Raw genomic sequence first — 24,234 nt, forward strand, 5'->3', positions numbered from 1 at the left:
CCAGTCTCTGCCACATGGTGGTTGATTCACAGAGGTACATAGGTGAATAAGTACCTCAAATCATCTCATCTACATTCTTCTTCTTTTCTATTCCATTGACCAAATTTGACCAAAAAAAAATCAAAATGTAGGGAAGACTGGATAATGAAATGTGTGAAAATGTGCATACTGTGGCAGAAAACAGAAAAGAGCAAAGGAAGTTAGAATGGATTTAAAATGTTTGCCGCCACCAGCAATGGTGGCGCATGCCTGTAATCCTATCATCTGGGGATGCTGAGGCAGGAGGAATTATGATTTCAAAGTTAGCCTCAGCAAAAGCAAGGTGCTAAGCAACTCGGTGAGACCCTGTCTCTAAGTAAAATACAAATAGGGTTGGGGATGTGACTCAGTGGTCGAGTGGCCTGCGTTCAATCCCTGGTACAAAAAAAAAAAAAAAGTTTGCCATCATAATTTTATCTGGAGGAGTGCACACACAATGCAGTCTAAGAAAATTTTGGTAAGATTTCACTGTGGCAATTATCTCACAATCACCAAAACATATCCTAATAATAAAATGGTTAAAAGAGAATAGAAACACATAATCACAGAAAAATAAGTCCTGAAAACATGTCATAACTTTTTATCAACTCATACATGATAACAAGGACACATTAAATCAATAGAAACACACTGGAAATTTTAGCAATTATTTTGGGAATTTCTGACATTTGAGACAAATTCTTACTTCATACATGATTCAAATTATAAATTTTAAGAAATATTATCTATTTAAAGAAATCCTACAAATACATTGAAACAAAATATAAAATATTTATTTTAATAGTGTGTGAACTTCTTATACATGAATTTATGAAAGGAGTTTTAACCATTTCGACCATACAATGATAAAAATTATGTGTTGAAAATTATAAATGAGTAAAATAATTCCTAAAATCTGGAAGAAAATATTTTCAACATATATAATGACAAGGGATAAATAACCTTAATCTATGAAGTTACTATAAATAAATAAGACTAAGACTCCAGTATTCAAATGCACAATTAATATAAACAAAATATTCATAAGACACAAAAATGGCAAGTATATAAGCAAATGATTATTTTACCTGTTAGTAAGGAACATGTCAATTAAATGAATAATTATATTCCATCACAATTTATTATTAGCATGTTATAAATAACATAATTTTTACAAAATTTGGCACCTCTGCAGATATCTCTGAAGGGAATTTATTGTTGTATATTTTAAATACAAATTCTTGTCAGATTTTAAGATGCAACTATAGAGAAAAAAATGGTTGCATTCTTCTAAATTAAGGTACTTCTATACTATAGAAATCTTTTTAAAATAGTGATGTTTATCTGTACATACTAAAGTAGAAAGTCGACTAGGACATACTGACAAATGTATAAAAATAAATAATTTTTAAAAGGAAATCACACCACTGAACATTAATGTCATGATGTCTTTATTTATTTCACATTTTCCTGTTAAGCCAATGGGACAATTTTAAACATAGAGCAAAATAGAATCAATGTAAAACCAAAGTAAACAAGTATCTTTGTAATAAGCAAAGAGGAATCTTAAAAATTGGCCAAAGGTATGAGGGAGTCAGTGTGACCATTAGGAACATATACACTGAACCACTTAAAAATATATCTGGAAACAAGTAAAATAAAGACAAATAAATATCATAATTATAGTTTGATATTTATATACAATTTTCCCAGAATCTGATAAATAGATTTAACAAAAAGTAAATACAACTAGAAGCTGAACTTTACAAACTTAAAAATTCAAGATGTTAGATATATATTCAGATATCTCAATATTGATATCTCAGTATCCAACAGATTTGTTTCTCAACATATATTACATAAGGAATATTTACAAAAATATATTTATATAATGATCATGTAATTTCAAATGCAAACAAAACAAAAAAACTCTTAAATTTTATTTTAGAAAGATGCCAAAGGTACAGTCCAAAATATTTAAAATCAAAATAATTTATTCTTATACCCTCCTGATTAAAAGAAAAAATAAGAAAAACTTCCAGCCAAAGTATGATAGAAATCAAGTGTTATTTCAGAATAATGGGATATGGCTAGATCGGTACACAGGACATTTATCTTAAAGAAATAAAGATGAAAAATGAAGGAGCTAGTAATTTGAAATAGAAATTTTTTAAAATAAAAATCAAATCCTAAGAAATAAAAACTTTAAAATAATAAAGGCAGATTGATCAACACTGTTCAATGCGTTACTCTATTGAATAACTTTTATATAATAGTCTGGAAAGACTTTTTGTTGTTGTTCTTTTCAGATACACATGACAGTAGAGTGTATTTTGACATAAACACCTGGAGTATAGGACCCCATATTTATGGTTGTATATGATGTGGAGTTTCACTGGTTATGTAATCACACATGAACATAGCAAGGGTATATCTGATTCATTCTAAGGTCCTTCCTATTTCCATTTCCCCTCCCTTTCCTTCATTCCTCTTTGCCTAATCTAATGAACTTCTATCCCCTGATATCTGTATCATGGATTCCTGTTCTAACCATTTTTTACCTCAAACTGTATTCCTTTTCCCTCTTAGAATTATGGAACCAATAAAAAGACCTAGTGCCAACTGAAAAAAAAAATATGTTCTGGAAATGTCTTAAGACTTAACATGCTCATGTACTAATTTATTCAGTAATCAACAAGACATTACTAAAGTGTCCCAGATAGTAAAGTAAACATTTGTGTTTCAAGATTCAATGGGTTCCAGTCTTTAAGGAACTCAAAATACTGTGAAAGAGACAGAACATTGAACAAATGTAATACTTTTCATTATAAATGTATCTAGAAAAGAATCGAAGGAAAGACTAAGATTAAATTAAGTAAGCCTGGGAAAATTTAGAAAGTGTTTGAAAAGTTAATATTTAAACTGAATTTGGAAGGAAAAATGAGTGTTTTATCAGATACAATAGTGAGTAGAAAAAGTACTCAGGGTCAAGACAATAATATATGCTAAGGCTTAAGGAGGAAAAAAAGCATGCAGCTAGAGTAGCAGTGACAATTTGATGTAACTATAATGAATAACCAATTGTAGTTGGGGAGAAGGGAACCAGGCTGCAGTTTGTTAAGAGCCCTTCCAATCTATAATAGGGATAAAATGCATTTAAGACTTCAAAAATAAAATAAAAAGGGCAAGTGATGAATGAATCAGGAAACAATCATATACAAGCCACACAGAAAGAATAGTTGCTTGTGAAATAAAATGCAATTTTATAAAAGCATTTTATTCAGAGTAAAAGCTATTGTAAGCAAATGAAATACAATAAAGACATAATTAAGATTTAAGAATAAAGTTTTATAAACTAGAGTATTCTAATGAATTGAAAAACTACATGGAAAGTATATGTTTTAGAAAATATAAGATATTAAAAGGAAGATGATTTACAAAGGTTGAAAAGACCTAAGATAATTTTAAAAAGAAATAAAACAATGGGATCATCTGATCCAATTAATGGATACTCCCAAACTTATAAGAAAGTTAGCATCTTACACAAGTTATTGCAGAAAGTACCTTTGCATCATTCATTTTTTCATATACAAGTCTTATACATTCTGTATCTGTCAATAGTAGTGTTTGTGATATTTGGAGTTTATACTTAGTCTTGCTTATGGTGCTTTCTTTCCTTCAGTGATTTTTTTCCCTCTAAGATCCCAGTTACAGTTGAGAAAGCCTGAGGATCAAAATTTGGAGTTAGTAACAGCAATTTCATAGGCAGCATTTACTTTGTGGCAGACATGGCTACATGCATTTCATATATTTACTAAAGTAGTCATCAAGCACAGGGGAAATTAAATCCAGATTACAAAGCAATGTTGAAAGTTGAAATGAAAAAGAGAAAATCAAATATATAATTCTAAAAAGAGTAGACTCTCAAAAGCCAAAGTAACAAGAACTGCAATATTAGCCAGAAAACAATATAACAAATCTTTGAACACCAGTCCTCTAAAAATATCGTAAATTTATAAAATAAAAAGATAGGGTAATATGTGAAAAATAAACATAGGAACCTCTGATTTTGAATACCTGTCCACTGTCTGTCTTGGTTGATCTCTTTTATCTCTATAGGCAAAGAATAGAAAATTCATAGCTGGAGACTAATATGAACTTAAAGTTTAATGCAAAGTTAACTAAAGTTTAATGCAAAGTTTTAGGGAGAGGAGATTATAATCAATACTGGAACAATATTAGTTTGTGTCTTTTTAGAATATGGAAGAGATTTTTGGGGGGGTGGGGAGAAGCTGACTTTTTTAGGATAGAACATAATATAGTCTGAGCATGACCTCAACTGTAAGAAAAGGAGATTTCTGCTAGAAGGGGAAAGGGTAGGGGTTTGTGAAGTACAGGCACAAATGTTAAATTGGTTGACTACCAAGGATAAAGAACGTGGTTAAGACTTTTGGACTTTGATTCAAAGTACTGTATGCTGGTACATAGCGTTAAGAGGTGACTGTTCATTTTTTAAATTTGGCTTCAAATAAAGTAATATTGAAATATATACGCTTTTGGAATTGGAATTTATTAGTCTGTTTACAGTGTGTGACTCTGACTATGATATTTAAAAATACTAATCTTTAAGTTATTTTTGTTAATAAGTTGGTATCTAGCATTAGTTTTTCAGTGTCATATTTAGTTTAGGTGATCTTTTTTAAAGATTGATTGCATCTTTTGAAATGTTTCTGGTTATTTTTTCATAATTCAACTGACTACTTTTGGGTCTCTTCCAAGAATACAATTTTATTTCCTATCCTCTAGTTTTAATATCAGACAAAGCATACACATACATGCGCGCACACACACACAAACACACACATCACAACACATACACAAATAAACATTATAGTGTGTCTACATTTATATACATATAATAGTGAGGTGACATAAATGGTCCTGGTTTACTTCTATATTTGCTAATATATTTTTATTGAGAAATCATATTCCCTAACTATCTGTTGGAATTCTTTGGACCTTGGTATGTAGGTTAGGTTAGTTCATTCAAAAGAATTTGCTTTTCTTTTCCAAGGCATTTAGAGTAACTAAAACCCAGCATAGTCTGAAAATAAATGTTTAATTAAAGGAATTTATTGCTGCACAGGTGGTGTGGATTTTAGCCCCAATACCATGAGTTTATGGTTAGGAATTTTCAAAAAGACTTTTTCCTTTCTATTTCTCCATTCTGTTCATTACAAGGGCTAGGAGAGGAAAATGTCTACAGAGACTCTTCTTGTGAGGTGATCTTTTCTCAATTCCCAATGAAAGTATTGCCCTCTGCAGGTTGCATAGGAAGATTTCTGCATCTGACCTTTCACACATACTGTGCCACCAGCTCCAGTACTGTCTTACCTTAGTGACTGTACATTTACTTTTTATTCCTGTTATTGGAGAAATTTTGTTGCTTTTCTACCATCTTTTATAGCTTAAATTTTTCTACCATCTTCTATAGCTTAAAATTTTTATCTGGATTGTTTAGTTGGACTGCTTGGGGGAGGGGTTTCAGAAAAGTATAAGCCACCCTATTTTGAGCTTTCTCTTATGTATAGATAACCTCATGTTTTTATAGTGAGACCTTACATTCATTCAACAAATATTTGTTGGGTGACTGTAGGTAGAGCCACAAGTGAAGAGTAGATAAAAGGAAAGATCCTTGTCTTGTCTTGGTGGAGCTCGCATTCTAATGGTGATAGGATGCAGTATACAATAAGCACAATCAATGAATTAGTAAGTAGTTAAATATTTACAAAGAAACCCTGCCCCCTCCCACACACATACAGAGCAAAATCCGGTAAAGGAGTTGGGAGAAGGGAGTTGAACTATAGGGTACAGTGGACTTCTCATTATAGATCTAACTGAGCAGATGAGATTTGAGCAAAGAGTTGAGGATGAGTCAGTCTATGACTGTTGTTAGGCTGGACATTGAATCTTTATAATTTCTGTTGCCTTGACCTGTGAATGGCTTCATAGCCTCAGCATTTGTCCTATTTTGGATACTAAGAAAGTAAGGTTAGAGAATATGTAGGAGCAACAATTAATTACATGGGAGCCTAGAATCAAATCTAACCCTTCTTTTTTATCTCCTCTGTTTTGCAGTGAGTAGTCATATGGTTCCAGAGCTGGGGACTCAGTAAAACTGAGAGAGCATGAAGTTCCCTTTCATCCTGATTCTTGTGATCAGGCTAGAAAGATTTCAGATATGCTGCTCAGAGTAACAGATATGTTTATTGGAAGAGATAGGAGAAAGGAAAAGTGGTCAGTTTAAGGGAGAAGGTGGGTCCTCTCAGAGAGGAAGGAACAGCATGACTTTCCTGCCCTCCAGTTTTATTGAGGGTCCCAGGGGAGTTTTCAGAGAGCCCTGCCCAGATCCACCTGTTGAATTTTGACTTAGAGCAGAATGACATCAGACTTTTAAGTCCTCTCTGCCATGACAACTCTAGGTCACTTTGGCCTATGCTGACTGGTTCTAATTGGAACCTGTTCTTAGAGGCTTTATGTTTATGGGAAATTATTTTTAAATCCCTGAGTTCTGGGATCTGTTCTCGTAAGGGTCACAGCCCCATCCCCTCATCAGTGCAACTTATGTTGTTATTGGTATTTGGGACCTGAATTTCTTCTGCCTATTACAGGTAGTTTGCTGAGGAATATAACATATCCTATCAATTTAAGCCAGGTATGGCTACAGGTAACTTGTTTTTTAGAAAAGAAAGCATTTGGGTCAGAACAATAGGTCCATTTTATAGAGTCATTCTCTTAACCTCATGTTCCCATTACTTAGGTCTGTCTGCATTCTATAAATATTTTGATAATTTCTATAAAATAATCCTATAAATGTGTTGTTTTAGCATATTCTTTAATTGGAATACTATCACAGGCATATTCAAAACTTTTAATTTCATTCATTTATACTTCTACAGATTTCCTCAATTGATAATTATTAGATTTAAATATACCTGTTTTATAAATCACAGACTTGTGAGGTAAAAACATTTATTTTTTTATATTTTATGCAAAGTGATAAGCAATTAACATACTTGAGGATATTTTACGTACAATATTCATTCTTTACAAGAACAACCTATTTTAATAGGATTCAGATGACATTGTATAATTCCAAATTATATAATCGATGTTTGATTCTTTTCATATGCATTTTTATTTCAGAATTTTTCTCTTCTTAGCTATAATTGATATACACACACACATATATATTTTTTTCTGTGTATACATAAACATTTTTAATAATGAAGAAGTAGCACATAATGTTTGTTAGTATTTATTTAGTATTGATAATTGTATAGATAGCTTTTATAAAGATTTTTAAAAAGCCCTTGGGGCCAGGGTTGTGGCTCAGTGTGGCTCAAGAGCACTTGCCTAGCATGTGTGAGGCACTGGGTTCGATTCCTGGCACCACATAAAAATAAAAACAAATCAAATAAAGGTATTGTGTTCATCTACAACTAAATACTAATACTAATACTAATACTAATACTACTACTACTACTAATAATAATAATAATGCCCTTTCTCACCAAACTGTCTTAACAGTAGTTTAAACGCAAACCAAATAGATTTATAAGGAAAATATTTTCAGAAAAATATCCACATAGGGAAAAATACAGTTTAAAAAATAGCATTAATAGTACAGTTCTTATATACTACTCTTTCTCTAATAGTCCAGAGTTATGAGAATTGGTATTCATTCAGCTAATGACCATCTTGCTAGAAGCTGATATTCTTGATCCTCAGATATACTTCTGTTCCAAAAGTATGTTTGTTATGTTAGGCTAATGGGTTTGAGTTCATCTTCATTAAGAGGATGTTCTTTAACAATCTTTCTAATCACTTGTTTCCATTTAAACTGAAACCTTCACTGTCCCAATGCTAATGCTAATAGCCAGAAGGGAATTATCCTTCTTATCCTGACTTCTACCTGACTCGAAAATTGGGATAGAAAAGTTTTATTAAGACTTGTGTTTCCTGGGACATGATAAACAACCAAAAGAAGAAGAACAATGACCAATGTTCACTTTCCATCAGTTCTTCTAATTTCCTCTCCTTTTCATTTGTTTTTTCATAATGGTCTAATATTTTCAAATTTTAGTGTATGAGTCTGAGTTTTAATGAGGATCTTTAAAGTCTGTGGAAAAAATTAAATGTATTTTATGAACATAAGTGAACATGACCTTGAAATACTAGTTAATATAATTTCATCTTTAAGACTACATGATTAAATCTTTTCATTTAAAATTGTCGTGTAAACCTGTAGATCTTTTTGTGTTGTCATTTCTACATAACCCAGGAGGAAGCTATGCAGGTGCCATTAACTTGACATTCTGGTATAGTTTTTAGGAATGGGAACCATGATCAGAAGCTGAATGAGTGAAATGCAGAGTCACAATGAGGGAGCAGGTGGTTTATAGACAATGGTATGATTTTTGCAACCAAATATAATGTGTTTGTCCCTTGATGAGTGCAAAGTTGATAAGCTCAACCAGGAGATAAAAGAGTGAAGAAAGGCTAATTATTTGTTGCAATAAGTACACTGAAGGTAATTTTAAAGCAGTGTCTCGTTGGATAAAACAAGCAATGGGATTTTATTGGACAATTCATACATATTAATGTAGGAAATACTTGCCATCACATATAGAGGTGGGCACATTCTTGAGCATTTCAGTTCAAGGTCATGCTTAACACATTAAAAAATGATGGATAGAAATGCTTTCTGGGTAAAGAATTTAGTATTCTAATGAGCAGAGTTTACTCTGTTATGGTTTTGACCTTATGTGTCCCCCAAAGCCTCATGTGTTGAAGGCATGATCCCCAGGGCAGCAGTTTTCAGAGGTGAGGCCTTCAGAAAGTGACTGAATCATGAAGGCTCTGGCCTCAATTACGTGTTATTCCATTTATGGTTTTATCACTTAGTGGGTTTGGGGGGAAAGGCCTTTGATAAAAAAGTGAGGTTTCTTTGGCTTGCCAGCTGCCATGAGATAAGCATCTTTGTCCACCATGTTACTTGCCATGATGTTCAACCTGGCCACAGGCCTAAAGCAGTGGAAATAGCTAAATAGACTGAAACCATAAGCTAAAATAAATCTACCTCTTTTAAGTTGATTTTCTCATAGCATCAGAAAGATACTAAAATATTAGGTCACCTAAAAAAAGTGACACAGAAAGTTTTTTTTTTTTTTTTTGTAAGTTTCTCTAAAGGACCTTATCTGAAATAAACAACAAAAACATTTAAGAGACCATTAGCATTTATTTAGGGGCAGAAGCTTTTCTCCTCCTTAGGCATAAAAGATTGCTCATAAAAGTACCTTCTTAGCATATAATAGGTTTTTTTTCAGTCAAGAAAGTAATATTATTTTTACTTTCTTCCTTTTATATGTATGAAAATATGTATTTTTATGATGCCTTATTAAACTCAGGTTATTTACCTAGATGAGAAGTGGTTTTCTGTATTATCTTCTTGAGATGAACATTCATGATGATTATCATAAAAACATAAACAACTGTTCATGTAGCTAATGACCCTCGGTGGAATGATTTGGCTTTTCCATTGTTAGCCTGATTTCTATGGGAAAAATTTCTACGCCCTCTATCTTCTTTGGTGTTATAGATACTTCTCTATGATCTGTGTTTGGTGTGACTTCTAAGAAAAGATTTATAGTTGTGGAGGTATAGATGTTAAGAATTATGAGTTTATTTACTATTTGTTATAGTGCATCTTTGTTTTAACTATAACAACTGTTGGATTCTATACTTTCCGTTATATTCTCACTGATTAGCTTAAAGGAGTGAAATGGTAACTGTTTGTAATATGATAATTTGGTACAGGAGTTTTACTTTTAAGAGAAAGAACTTTAAGAACATTTACTCTTGACTTTGCAATCTACATATTGCACATGTTACACTTTGATTTCTTAAGATAATTTTATATCATTAGCTGTAAGCAGCATGATTAAACAATAAAAGCATCATCATAAATTTTTGTTTAAACAAAATATATGGTTGAGAAAACTAGAATAGCCTTGTAATTTTTCTATTATGATCTTTCAGCTTTGAAAATTATATGACAAAAGGGGATAACATGTTTTTAAAAGCATGTCAGCCAAATCACTGAAATGTCTTTTCATTTATCTTTAAGTATTTTTCTGTTGTATGTTGGTGTTTATTTTTGCTGGTAATAAATGATTTACCAATTATTATCATGTTCTTTTTAATTACTATATTTTACTTAAGATTGGGGATTAAAACCCCTAGCACTTGTGATTTTTAAATTTTGAGACAAGGTCTCACTGAGTTGATGAGGCTGGCCTGGAAATTGCATTCTGCTTCCCGAGTTGCTGTAATTACAGGCTTGTACCACTGCGCCTGGCTTAACAATAATTTTTAAAGATATTTGCTCTTCTCTATCTTCTGTGTAATTTTGATAATGTCAGAATAATCTGACATTATTTTTACTATGTTACTGTGTGTACTCTGATACATGAGAAACAAAAAACAATGTTTTTGGTAACAGAAAAGTTTATTTTTTATTCTGTGTTTCATAAAATTATAGAAAAGATATATATGTGTCTTATATTTAGGTTATCACTGATGGGTTTGCAGTTTTTAAGAAAAAATGATATATTTCAGAATGAAAAATTATAAAATTAATTTGAAATAGCAATTTTAATTTGATTATTTAATTTGAGTATTTTCAATTGATCTACATATTAAGTTATGCTGACAATTTAAGATGTTACGTAGATCAGAAATTTTTATTTTATTATTGCTCTTTAATAAACTGACAGTTATAATGTTATGATATAGTTCACATTCAAGGATATTTTGATCATAGATGGCACCATGAATTTGAAATAGTAATGATATTAATGATTCATCATGCAATGATATGTACTGAACATTATACAAGATGCTTTATATGCAATTAATTACCACATATAAGGTATAGAAAAGGGATAACCAATGTTGTCATTTTAAGGATGAAAAAGTCTGCCAGAGGTACTATGTAATTTGTCAAAAATCACCCAGAAAGTGGCAGAACAGGCTTAAAAATCAGGCTAGCATGGACTCAAAACTCTTGCTTCTTTGTAATCACTACCCTGCTGTATTCAGTGTTCTAGCTCTGACTTGAGTTCAAGGTACAGGATCTGGAGAGATAATTGGTAAATATTCTGGGAGTCAGTTGTTAAATCACTGGCAGTTTAAAACCAGCCATGGTATAAACATTTGCACCAAAACAATTAGCAAGTGCTTGGAATTTCTCTTATGATCCCTTTTCTTTTCCCCACAGGTAGTTACTAGCACCCTACTGCCTTTGCCAAGTATTGTCCATTTTTATTCTATATTATGTTATATATATAAATACCAGCCACAATTTTCAAAATTTTATACCAAGTAATGTTGCCTACAAACTAGCATCCACTAAGAAATTTAATGTGAATAGTTTTTAATGTATGCTAACATTTATTGTCATACTATTTAAAATATTTTATAATAGAGAACAAAGTGTGAAATAATCTATGTCTTGTTTTTAGTGATTGTAAAAAGTGGAAATATCATTTCTTTTGTGGCTTATATTCATTCTGGATCTTGTAACATTTATAGAAGTATTATAGGACTTATGAAACTACAAACAAACAAAGTGGTAAGTTTTAAGCATGTGGATTTTCTTTGATAATTAATCTACTTAAATGAGTGAAGTATTTCTATTATATTTTTTCATACTTATTGAGCATTATTTTGTATTCTTTATGAAATATCAGTTTAATTTTTTGACCTTTTCTTGTGAGATTTCTTTTTTATATTGAATTTGTAAGATTTGAGTATGTTAGATAAGGTGTAAGACAATACTTATTGAGTTATAAGACTAATCAATAAATACATTACAAGATGGTTGACCTCTTTATCAGAGAAATACAATTTCAAATCATATCAAGGTACTACTATAAGCATATCAAATTGGCTACAATATGCTTTGTCATATGATCCAACAATTCCAGAAATAAAAATATGTGTCTACATAAAGACTTGCATCAGTTCTCATAAACCAAAAGCTGGAAGTAATCCAAGTGTCCAGTGGCAGTTGAATGGATTAAATTATTGTGGTATATTTATGTAATAGAATGCCACACAGTAATCAAAGGAACACATGAGACAAAAAGAATATGCAGGAATTTCAAACTTATTAGGCTAGGTAAAAAATGTCAGACCCCAAAGAGTACATTATAAAGATTCTATTCTTATGAGTCAGGCAAACAACTAATAGATAGTGATAAAAAAGAACTAAACTCTATTGGTCAGATGATCTTCAATAGAATTCAATTAAATAATGAAACTGACTTGAAATCTACTGTACCAGTCAGATGCAGTGTAAAGATCTGCCATTTATAGATATGGCAGAGATTCCAGCTACATTGGCTCTGACTCCAGGATATTTGGTAAAGACTTCTACTTTTTCCAAGTTCCTATTGCCTTCCTACCCTGAAGGCTGCATTCTGTTTTTATATATCTTACTGCTCACCAAATCATCCTTGGTTCAATACTGAGTAGATCTCTGAGAAAAGATAATGTAAGTTCTCCATTTTTTCTCCATAACCATCTATACTGAAATTGTGGTAGGTCTTTCTCCCCAAAGTTCCTAATTGGAACCTAAATTGCTCCTTACTTTATTGATTTATATATTTTTATTTTTTCAAATTTTAACAAGGAAGGCAGGGGAGAAGCATTTTACATCATCAGTTCTGCCTGTGATACTTTCCACTTATTTTCTTATTACCGTGTTAGTCTGGTAGCTAGCTGTTCTTTACATTCGGGGCTGAGGTAACAATTATAATTCAGAAAACATCCTAAGCAAGCTCTGGGTTTAAAATGGTATCCTAGGATCTTGAAAGATTGAATTAGTTCAATATTTCCTAGACAACTTCGTGGGTTAAATGTTTTAATTGGCAGATCATTAAATAACACTGTTGTCAATTTCTTAGATATGGGCTGAAGTTGTCTATGAATTTACTGTTGCTCTACAATAAACACATGCAGGAATTAATATATCCTCTGATTTTATGAAATTGCTAGTATACTTACATAGTAAAATGATTTACGAATGAGTTTCTGATAATTATAATAGTCATTCATTGTATGCAAATAGTTTCAATAGATATCAATTATCTTTTACAGAAAAAAATTCGAAAACTTGTTTATATGGGTACACTTAAGAAAAATGAGTCATTTGGTGAGATCAGTGTTCTTCTTCAAGTTCCTTTCCCTTGCACAGTCATTGCTGGAACAGAGGTCGAGATGGCAATCATTGAGGATAAAGACATATTGGGTAACACATAAATGTCTTTTAATGTTATTCCATTTTATTGGCTGAAATTTTGTATTTTATAGACAACTTAGGACACTCAAATGTGTGTACATATGTTTATTAAAGAAACAGCATTTATATTTATAGAGAGCCCCTTTGATACCATATTGTGATTCAGTTATGCTACTTTAAGATATATTAGTAATACTTTAAAAGACTTTGATTTCAAATTAATAAAAATCTCTGCTAATTTCCAGTTACCCCCAAAACAATAGTTCCTCCTTTTTTTGAACATCTTTTAGCTTTCACATCTAAGGTCATTGCTTTTATGTTTTTGTTTAGATCAAGTATGTAATATTCTTACTGTTCCATATAGATGAAGAATATATAAAAAGCTATTGCTTACAGAAGTTAAGCCTTTTTCTGAAAATTTAGAGCTCTAGGACTAAGAAAAGTATAATCATGTTTCTACTGGTATTTGGTCCTCAAATATTATAAGTGCTAAAACAAGCTATGCAATTGTGAATGAGGAGAATTGAATAATAGTTAAGTGATAACACAATGGAATATTAAAGTGTAGCTTTTTATACAATAAAGCTAAAGAATGTCAAACATTGGATAAAGAATAAGAGAAATTTGTAGAAATTAACATGGGTGAGAAGTTTGCTTATATAAATTTGAAAGATTTTCATGTTATTCATGTGTAATTTGACAGAATCCTCTTATCCTGAATTTCAAGTATTTTTCTGTCTCCTAGAGAATGTACAACCCACACTTGTTAACTATGATTTGCAATGAAAAGAATAATTCAAATTCATGTATCTACTTTTAAAAGTTGTAAAATGTCATAAATTTGGAATGACATTTGTTAATTTTCTTTCCTCTGTGATATTCAAATACAACCTCTCCCAAGGTAAATATCACTTAAAAATAATTACTAACCACAGACTAAAATTATAATATTCTCACTTGACATAGGCCATGTTTTTCTTTTCCTATGCTAATTGGTTAACTGGTCCAAAGCAAATACACTGTGGACACTTTTATGTAAATCAATATATCACACGTTGTATTCGTTAGGATTCTCCAGAGAAACAGAACCAATTTGCTATGTATAAATATATAAGAAGAGATTTATTGTGGGAATTGGCTCATGTGATAATGTGAGATCATGATGTCAGATGTCACATGACATGCTGTTTGTATGCTGGAGACCTACAAATCCAGTGTTGTGATTTGGGGCAAGTTTGAAAACCTGAGAACTGAGGGAGCTGATGGTGTAACTCCCGGTCTGAAGCCACAGTTCCTAACACTTGTGTATGTGTGGGGTGAAGGAAGCTTGTCTTAAATCCTGGAATATGAAGGCCTTTGAACGAATACATCCAAGAGAAGAAGAAAAACTGTCTGTTCCAGCTTAAGATGAGAGAGAATTGATCCTTCCTCTACCTTTTTGTTCGACTGATGCCCTCAATGTATTGGATGTTGCTTGCCCACAGTGGTGTCTATGGATCTTCCGTAACACTCTACTAATTCAAATTTTAATCTTTCTTAGAAATATCCTTACAGATATACCTGGAAATAGGCTTTTATAATTCACCTGCACATTCCTTAACCCAAACTGATACATCAAAATAATAATCAAATACATGAAAGTGTTTCTTTCAAGCAAATATTAGAATCTGTTTTGTCATATGACAGCCTAAAATTCAAATAGATGGCATAAGCTTAAATTTAACTGTGTTGTATGTGTGCTATTCATACTTTAAATATTATTTGACAAACCATTCTTTGGAGAATGATGTTATAAAAGATACTGACATGGTGTGGGCCTAATTCAACTTCCCTAAAGAGAGAGAACTGAGCTTGAAGGCTTTTCTTTACTTTGCCACAGCTTACAAGGAAATAACACACTGGGTATATTACAAAACATATTTTTATTCTTCATTCTAAGTATTTTGTATCTTTTCAAAGGGAGTTAAATTTTAAAAGAGAAATGATTCTAATAAAATGGTGGTTCATTTTTCAAAAAGAAAGATGATCTTTACGGTTGGGTTTGTGGCTCAGTGGTAAAGCACTTGCCTAGCATGCATGAGGCACTGGGTTCAATCCCTGGCACCACATAAAAGCAGACAAGTAAAATAAGATCTAGTGTTCATCTATAACTAAGAAAAATTTAAAAAGAAAAACAATCTTTAGTTTGTGTTTTCACATTTCTTTATTCCACTCCTTTTACATTGTTCTTTTTATCATCTAAAATATGGGCATATCTCTACAAAGTGACAAGGGATAGGACCCCCAAAATGTGAAATGAGTCTTAAAAATATCAGGTTGTAGATAAATGAAAATGATACAAACCCATTATATGTCATCTTGCTATCAAGGGTTATTATTAGCTATTACACTACATTGATGTGAGGAAAGAGAACAGTTTATCTGATTATGATTTTTATGAAGATAATATATTTTTGTCCAGATGAATTTATACCTCAAATAATTTAAAGGTAATGTGAACTTAACTACTTTAATTTTACTGATTTCTTAAATTCTCTTTCCACTTTAAAACAAGCATACAAGTTTTGTAATGAAAAAGAATCACTTTGTATATAAAAATGAATTTACCACTATTATTTATTATATCTCATTCAACCATGTATGATTTAAAAGTAAGGGATAGCTAATGGATTTAGCTTATCTTTCCCCAAAGAAAATTCAATTCCAAGCTGACTTTGGTACAAACTATCTGAAAGTTTTTGTCTGTTTTTCAACAGGAAGAGTTTCCAAACACATTTATTTCTCATAATGATTCACTTGATCAAAAGCTTAGGATATGAGATTTTTTACCCCCTATAAATAGGCCTGATAGTCTCTTTAGGGGCACTGAATATATTCTTTTTAAAAATACATCAATATTTTTTCCTGAATGCTGAGACAAGTTATAAGAAAGTTTCTCCTTATTAACAATGCTAATCAAAAGAGTTTTAACTCTTGAACAGTTGTCCCAGGAAATATGTTTCCCTTTTGTTCTTTGTTTCTGCTTTGTAATAGAAATTTTGATGTAAAAATGCATTCAAGTTAAAAATAAAACATAGCACTCTTTTTAAAAAACAGGATAAAAATAAGATGTTCTCCAATGATTCTTTTAAACTAATTGTTAATCATGCTGAATGAGAAAATGCAAATACATTTTAGTAGAATTTTTACTTTATTTAGCAAAAAGCTTTGTCTACATGAAAAAAATGCATAACATAAAAGTGTTACTCAGTATGTATTTTATAAATAAATATATTGAAGAACTGTTTATGTATTAAGGAAACCAGCTAATCATTTTGAACATCATACTGACATTTAAAAGTAATCCTTAGTTGGGAAAATTAAATTTATCTTATAAAATATTATATATCATAAATCTTTATAAGTATGTGTACATATGAACTGGGGATATAGCTCAGTTGGTAGAGTGCTTGCCTTGCATGCACCAGGCCCTGTGTTCTACCCCAAGCACTGCAAGAAAAAAAAAAAAGAAAAAGAAAAGACAACATGAATCAGAAAATAATGTTTACCGTTATATGTTATATCATATCTATCCATCTGTCTATACACATACACTTAAATTTGGCTTTTAAGTGAGTAATTTCCCAAACAAAAATATTAAACCATTTCAATTTGTAGAGTTTAGGATGACTGAGTTGATTTTAAGATGTATTTTTTTTTGAATAACAGAGTTGATATTAGCTCTTATAAGAAAATCAACAATAAGATATCAAATGATGTGTTTCCATTTTCCTATGTGCTCGTGTTCAACCTGTACTACAATTGAATATATTTGTTCTACCCAACTATTTGGGAGAGTGAGGTAGGAAGATCTCAAGTTCAAGGCCAGTCTGGGCAACTTAGTGGTCTCAAAATGAAAAATGGCTGGTGATGTAGCTCAATGGCAGAGTTCCCCTGGTTTCAATCCCATTACTGCCAAAAGAAAAGAAAAGAGAGTAAAAGAAATTATAGTTCTACTATAAAATGCAATCTCTGATGAATTTTATGTACAGTGACTCAAATATTCTATAATTGCATTATCATGCTACATCCCACAATAATATCTAGTTGTCAGTGGGTTTATTTGTTATTGATAAAAATAATATCACATAATTTTTACATACTTAAAGTTTAAATATAAAAATTGTGTTTACTAGTATAGAAAAATATAAAATTAATATCTCTCTGGATTTTTTTTTAATGTGACAGGCAATATTGCTGGATATCCAATAACTCATTTACTGAACAAGTAAAATTTAAAGAAAGAATTCACAAAGGATTTTATTGTGTCTTTTTCTTTGGTTTTTGTTGTTATAGAAGTTCTTTCCTTGTCCTTTGAAATTTCAGTATAATGATTTCATGATCACTTTTAAATTATAAAATATCCTGTAAGCCATTTTTAGTTGTAAAATATTCTTAATTAAGATTTTAATAAATCTAGCCTGATAAGATGTAAGTGTCTAAACTTGATTTAAGGTTGATAGGCTTCCTACATGCTTGTATTAGTTTTCTCTTGCTGAATAACAAATCACCATAAATTTATCAGCTTAAAACAACACTCATTTACTATCACAGTTTTGAAGATCAGATGTCTCGACAGCTTGACTCATTTCTATTCTCTGGTTTCACTTAAATGAAATAAAAATTGTTAGTCAGATAAAACTCTAACACAGTCTCTGAAGAATAGTCCACTTACAAGCTCATAAAAATTTCAAAAAATTTAGCTCCTTAGCAGCTATAGATCCGAGGTCTCTCTTTTCTTGCTGGTTGTCAGCTCATGGTCATTTTCTACCACTATAGGATGCCCCACCCATATCATCCTCTCAGTCTCAGCAATAAAGACCTGCCTCTACTGAATTTTTCTTGCATTTTAAAATTTCCCTACTTTTCTCTCTCTGTTAAAGAAATGCCTTTGCTTTTTAAAGAACTCATGTGTTTAGATTTGGACCCACCTGGATATCTCCTTATTCTAAGGTCAGTTGGTTGGTTTCCTTAATTTTATCTGCAAAATTCTTCTGCTTTGTAATGTAAACAAAGCTCTCTGTATGGTGTCCTTAAAGGTCTTCTTCAGTTGAAGGGATTAAGAGATTTTTTTTGTACCCCCTTTAGAGATGGATGTAAAATTTAGAGCAGAATTCTTTAGAGAAATCCTCTTTACAAAGTCTCTAAGAACCTCCATTCTCGCCTTTTTTTGTAACCTCAATGTGAATTCGGGACTTGTTTGTTGACATTCATTTTGAAAAATTGATACCTTCTTGTGAGACATGCTGCCTTAATTTCTAAGCCAGCTCTCTCACCTTTTTATCTTGGAACATTCACTAGGCCAGGCATTATTCTACATGCTTTACATATTTCATCTGAATAAATGTTCACAACAGACTCATGAGATATGTGTATTTAATATCTCTTTTACACATGAGGAAACAGGTACAAAAAGGTTAAGTGTTATCAACATCCTTCATCCAACAATCTTAAAGGACACACCTGTAGTTGACTGAGCTGGGTTATTACTCATTACAGTGAGGGAAATTATCTCAATAAGAGGGTACTAGAGAGAATCTTTTATAGCATTGAGATTTGTGCTGTGTGATTTATGATTGCAGTCCAGTGTCAAAAGTTAGATGAATACTCCCTCCTTTTTTATTTTTTACTTTCTTAGTGAGTTGCTTAATAATATAGTAATTAAGGAATAGATCAGGGAATCCAAACACAATCTGCCTTCAGGGTCCATATTATAATGAGTTTGCTTACTAACAACTGTTAATTTTTTATAATCTCTTCAATATCTCTATGTAGATATTTTATTTCATAATATTTTCTGTAATTGTATAAGTAATATCTAATAATGGCCTTCAGTGTTCTTGAATATTTAATAGAAAACATACTTTTCCTTCAACTGAGAAATCCGTGACACAGTGAGCAATGTCCAAACTATAAGTAGAAAGAATTACTTTCTTAGGTTAACCTTCCCCACCTGTTGTTTGAGTGGTATACTTTATTTTCTGTGATTGAAAAGACAAAAATATGTATTTATATTGTCTTTTCTTTCTTCTTTTGCAGAGTACTGGGGGTTGAACCCCTAGGGATACTCTTATCACTGAGCCACACCTTCATCATTTTTATCTTCTTTTTTCTTTCTTTCTTTTTGAAACAGAATCTTTCTAAGTTTCCCAGGCTAGCCTCTATCTTTTTTGGTGGGTGGGTGTGGGTTGGGGGGAGGATACTGGGGATTGAACTCAGAGGCACTCAACCACTGAGCCACATTCCCAGCCCTATTTTGTATTTTATTTAGAAAAAGAGTCTCACTGAGTTGTCTTGCCTTTGCTGAGGCTGACTTGGAACTCATGATCCTCCTGTCAAACTCTCCTGAGCTACTGGGATTACAGGCATGTGACATTGTGCCCCACTAAGTGGCCTCTATCTTGAGATCCACCCAAGGAGCTGGGATTCCAGGACTTTGCCACCACAGTAAACTTCTTAAAGATGTAGCTTGCTGCCTTCTCTCCAATTTTAGATGTTTTCAACTATTATTTATGGTTCCTCACTGAACGAACAATCAGTGCATTATAATATTTATTCATAGATCCACTGATTTTCAAACATCTCCAGAAAGTCTAGGTTGGTTTTCTGACTAAGGGTCACCATCTATAGTGCATCCAAGATACAGTTCTTAGAATATTATGATAGGTAAGAAAAAAACCTGATTTTACAAACATAGATGACCTTACTAATCAATCAATCCAATAATAGATCTTTATTAGCATAATAATTTATTTGTCCAAAAATAAGTGGACTCTTTCATTTACATATCAAAGATTATTAAAATGTCCAAAACTTTAATGAAACAAAGTTCTTAATGGTGTAAGTTCAATTAGTTTGCATATGGTTAATTTACCTCCATTTATGAAATGGTATACTTATTTTTCATGGGTGGTATAAATCATGATATTTTCTTAGGCTCTCAGGAAAAACAATGTGAACTCTCTAATTGTGCTAGCTTCCCTTATTTAAGTAAACTCATGTGATAATTTTCCTCTCTATTACATTTTTACTACTTTAATATTTTTAATATAATTATATATTTAACTTATATTGGATCATTTATTATAAAGATATATTATAACTTAAACATTATTCCTTTATCAAGTATTGAGATGAATTATTCTAGTAATAAAGGCAAAGTTATGTGATTTTAAAATCAAGAATGGGGTTTTGAGTGTTGGTTCAATTTTTCTTTCCTCTCAAGATAAAAAGCAAGTATTATTGGAAACTAGACTTTTCTGGAGGTGATGATTAATGGCTAGTAATATTTCTATTGACCCAGAATCACAGTGGTATTAGCTCAATGGATTTAAGTGAAGCCACCAACCACATAGGTGATATTGAAATAGATAGTTGGCCCTGAGTGTGAATAATATAATTTGAAATGCTGCCAGTGAGAATTTTGGTCTTAAGGCATATTGCATGCAGGGATCTTGATGTATCTTTTGCTTATATGAACAGAAAGCATTTTTGGAATAATAATTAATTTAGCTTTAATCCTTAACATATGCCAGTTTGGATTCTTCAATCTTGTATATATGATGCATTTTTTATTTATTTTTGGCAAGGAGTTTACATAAGAGGACATATAAAATTATAGGTAATATATTTTTTTTCTTAGAAAATGATTTTTATGCTCCAAAATTGTAATTGTGAAAAAAGAAAAGAACAACAATATTGACCATTAAGAAATTTCCAAGCCATTACAAAATGCTTTACTAGTTTAGCAGACAACACAATATTTATGGGCTATCATATTTGAATTAACCAAAATTTTATGAAAAAAATAAAAGTAAAACCCAGAGCTCAAACATGCTAGGCAAATATTGTAACACTGAGATACATTTCCAGCCCCTAAAACTTATTTTATAATAAATTCACATAAGATTTCAGGCCAAATTTCTGTAATAACTTTAATTTTCAATATTTTTTAAGAGAGACCAATTCTATGCATGTATGAGTATTACTTTATAAACTTATAATTATGTTTTAATTCTTGATGAGTTTTAATATTTATCTTCTATTGAAAAAGATTGCTTAATTGTTGTAAATTACCATAGTTGACATCCAATGAATTCAGTGTTACAACTACTGATAATTCCAATAAACTTTTAAAACATTATATTTTTGCAATGCAGTATTTTTCTTTTTTGTTTGTTTATATTGTTTGGAAAAATTAATACCCCACTCTCTTACAAAATAATTCATTAAAAGAAAATCAGTATGTAGGTAATAATGTCTCCATAATCACATATATGACAGTTATGTTCAATTTGTAATATAATCAACAAAATACAGTTACTAGAATATATTTTTACTGTGAATTTCTTGTGTACTATGCCATGATGGTTTTTTGTAGTGTTTCTGACAACATGTCTTGGTTGGTTTCTAAATATTGACTGTCATTCAGTTTTACATGAAAAGATTTAATGCAACCAAATATGTCTTCTAAGAAATTTGATAAAAATCACTTCTATTTAGAAAGTGATGCATAAATAAAATACTGCATTTAAGATATAGTCCTTAAACCATGATGCCAATAAGATCAACATTAACAAAACAGACAATCATGGAGAATTTTTTTTTTAATTATCAGTGTTCAAGTGTTTTAGAATTATGCCTTGTATGGCAGATACCATCCAGAGACTGAACAATCTTCTATCTCTCTCCCTGACTACAGAAAAAGATTAAATTCCCCAACCCCTCTTGCAGTTAGGTTGCAGCCATGTAACTGGCTGTGATTAATAGAATAGAAGGAACTTATTTTTGCCTGGCAATGAAAGATAGAATCTTCCATGATCTCACTCAGTGTCTGGTAGTGAAAGGCTCCAAATTAGCACAATCACATGAGAGTGGGAACCTGGACCCTGGGATTCTTTTCTTGGAAGGAACTGTCCAGAAGAATAGCTCAGCCAGGAACATTTGTATTAAACTTTGTGTAAGTGACAAACATTTGTTGAATTAAGCAACCAAGATTTTTGTTTGTTTGTTATAGCAACTAGCAAGTGCTACCCTGAGTCATACAACTGGCAAAAATGCAAGATTTTCTGAGGATTTGTTTAAAAGTACTGATTTCCAAATTAGGAGAGAGAACAAATGCTTATGAAAAATGATTATTCTTTTATGCTGAGCATGTAGAAAACTTTCACTCAAAAATAATTTTAAGGCACATTCTAAAATGAAAAATACAAGTACATAAAGATGATGCATTCTTCTATATCTAAGTTTTAGATGAGGTTTTAGAGCATTTTGGGAATAGTCTTGTTTCAAGAACATTGTAGGTACAAGAGATGACAGACACATGAATTCAGACATTTAAAAAATTAATTCACTTTTATAATCCTTTGACAACAGCTTATTTTTTTAAAAAATAGTTTATAGCTTTCTTACATATTGCCATTAACATAAAACAAGTCCTAGAATATATTGTGTGATGTCTGTTAATGCAGAGGTAGTAGAATTTCATTTTAAAAAAGAAGGCAGAAAGGCAAATCAATAATCATAATTACTTCAATAGCACATGTCATATAACTGTTTACCCAGAGTCAGGGAAACAGCCCTAGAAATAATTGTAAATGAAGTTATCAGTGAATTTACTGAGAAAATTCAAAATGCCCATCTTTTTCATATGTGTAGCATTCAATTCAAGTAAATTTTTATGTCTAGTGTAGGTAGAATATTATAGGCACTGAATCAATTTCCTGATGTACTTCTCTAAGATACATCCATGATCACATGCCTATCATTTTTTTAGTCCTTAGAAATCTATTAAAATATTTGATAAATTCATAGATTTATTACAAGAGGAATTGTAATTTATGCCATAAATATTTAGTAGCTTACTATTTAATTTTATTTTGGCTGAAAATTAGGAAATTCTTTAATACTAATGATCATAACATCAAATAAGACCAGAGATGATATATGTCCGCAGCTGCGGAGAGTCTTCTACATTGTATGTTTTGCTGTGTGTTTGAGCTAGATTTTTCTGATAGGCTCATTTAATCCTTATAAGAACACCTATGCATTGGTATTTTATTGGAGTCAGAAAAAAATAAGATGTATTTGAAAAAATAATAGTTTGTCTAAAAATAAATTAAGAAGTGTTTACACAAATAATCACTGCAGGAACTTAGAAATGAGGTATTTAGGAAACATAAGCTTGACCTGGAACTTAAAAGCAGGGTGAATGGGAAAGTGAATGAAGAGAAATAATGGTCTCAGCTGGTGAATCAGAGAGGCTTGACACAGGAATTAATCAGAAATGTATAATTAGAGAATATGAGTAAAAGTTCAGTGGAAAATGGGTTAAAATCTTGCCTACAGGTTTGAAAAACAAAACAAAGCAAAAAAAAATTAAATTTGGTAGTTGGCTAAAAACTGGCAATTGAGACACTATCTACAAGCTTTTATAGGCTATGTTCAGCATTCAGATCAAAGGTGGATGCATGAAATTTTGCAGGCAGTGGTAGGTCTTCTCACCTGACCATGGTGGATAAGTTAAGGAAAATGAAGAATACGTTTTTTGTGTGTTACCTTCCAGTCTTGCAAATGAGGGCTGAGCAAAGAGCCCAAATACAAAAATTCTGCATTCAGCTAGTCAAAATTTTTTTATATTTATTTTTTAGTTGGACACAATATATTTATTTATTTTTATGTGGTGCTGAGGATCGAACCCAGGATATGCACATGCTAGGCGAGTGCTCTACCACTGAGCCACAACCCCAACCCTAGTCAAATATTTTAAAGCACCTGTGTTATCTTGGTACTCCTCCATATTCTACGAGAAT

The 24,234-nt window shown here is 31.4% G+C and overlaps 1 protein-coding gene across 1 annotated transcript in view; it reads left to right on the forward strand.

Moving 5' to 3' along the window:
• Cnbd1 (cyclic nucleotide binding domain containing 1) overlaps nt 1–24,234 on the forward strand; it is a 417,739-nt gene that overhangs the window by 314,631 nt on the left and 78,874 nt on the right. Inside the window, exons 9-10 of the mRNA XM_076835771.1 lie at nt 11,604–11,713; nt 13,243–13,393. Coding sequence (XP_076691886.1) covers nt 11,604–11,713; nt 13,243–13,393 — 261 coding nt within the window. The remainder of the gene's footprint in view (nt 1–11,603; nt 11,714–13,242; nt 13,394–24,234) is intronic.

Source organism: Callospermophilus lateralis, chromosome 16 (assembly GCF_048772815.1).
Source record: "Callospermophilus lateralis isolate mCalLat2 chromosome 16, mCalLat2.hap1, whole genome shotgun sequence".
Taxonomy (NCBI): Eukaryota; Metazoa; Chordata; class Mammalia; order Rodentia; family Sciuridae; genus Callospermophilus; species Callospermophilus lateralis.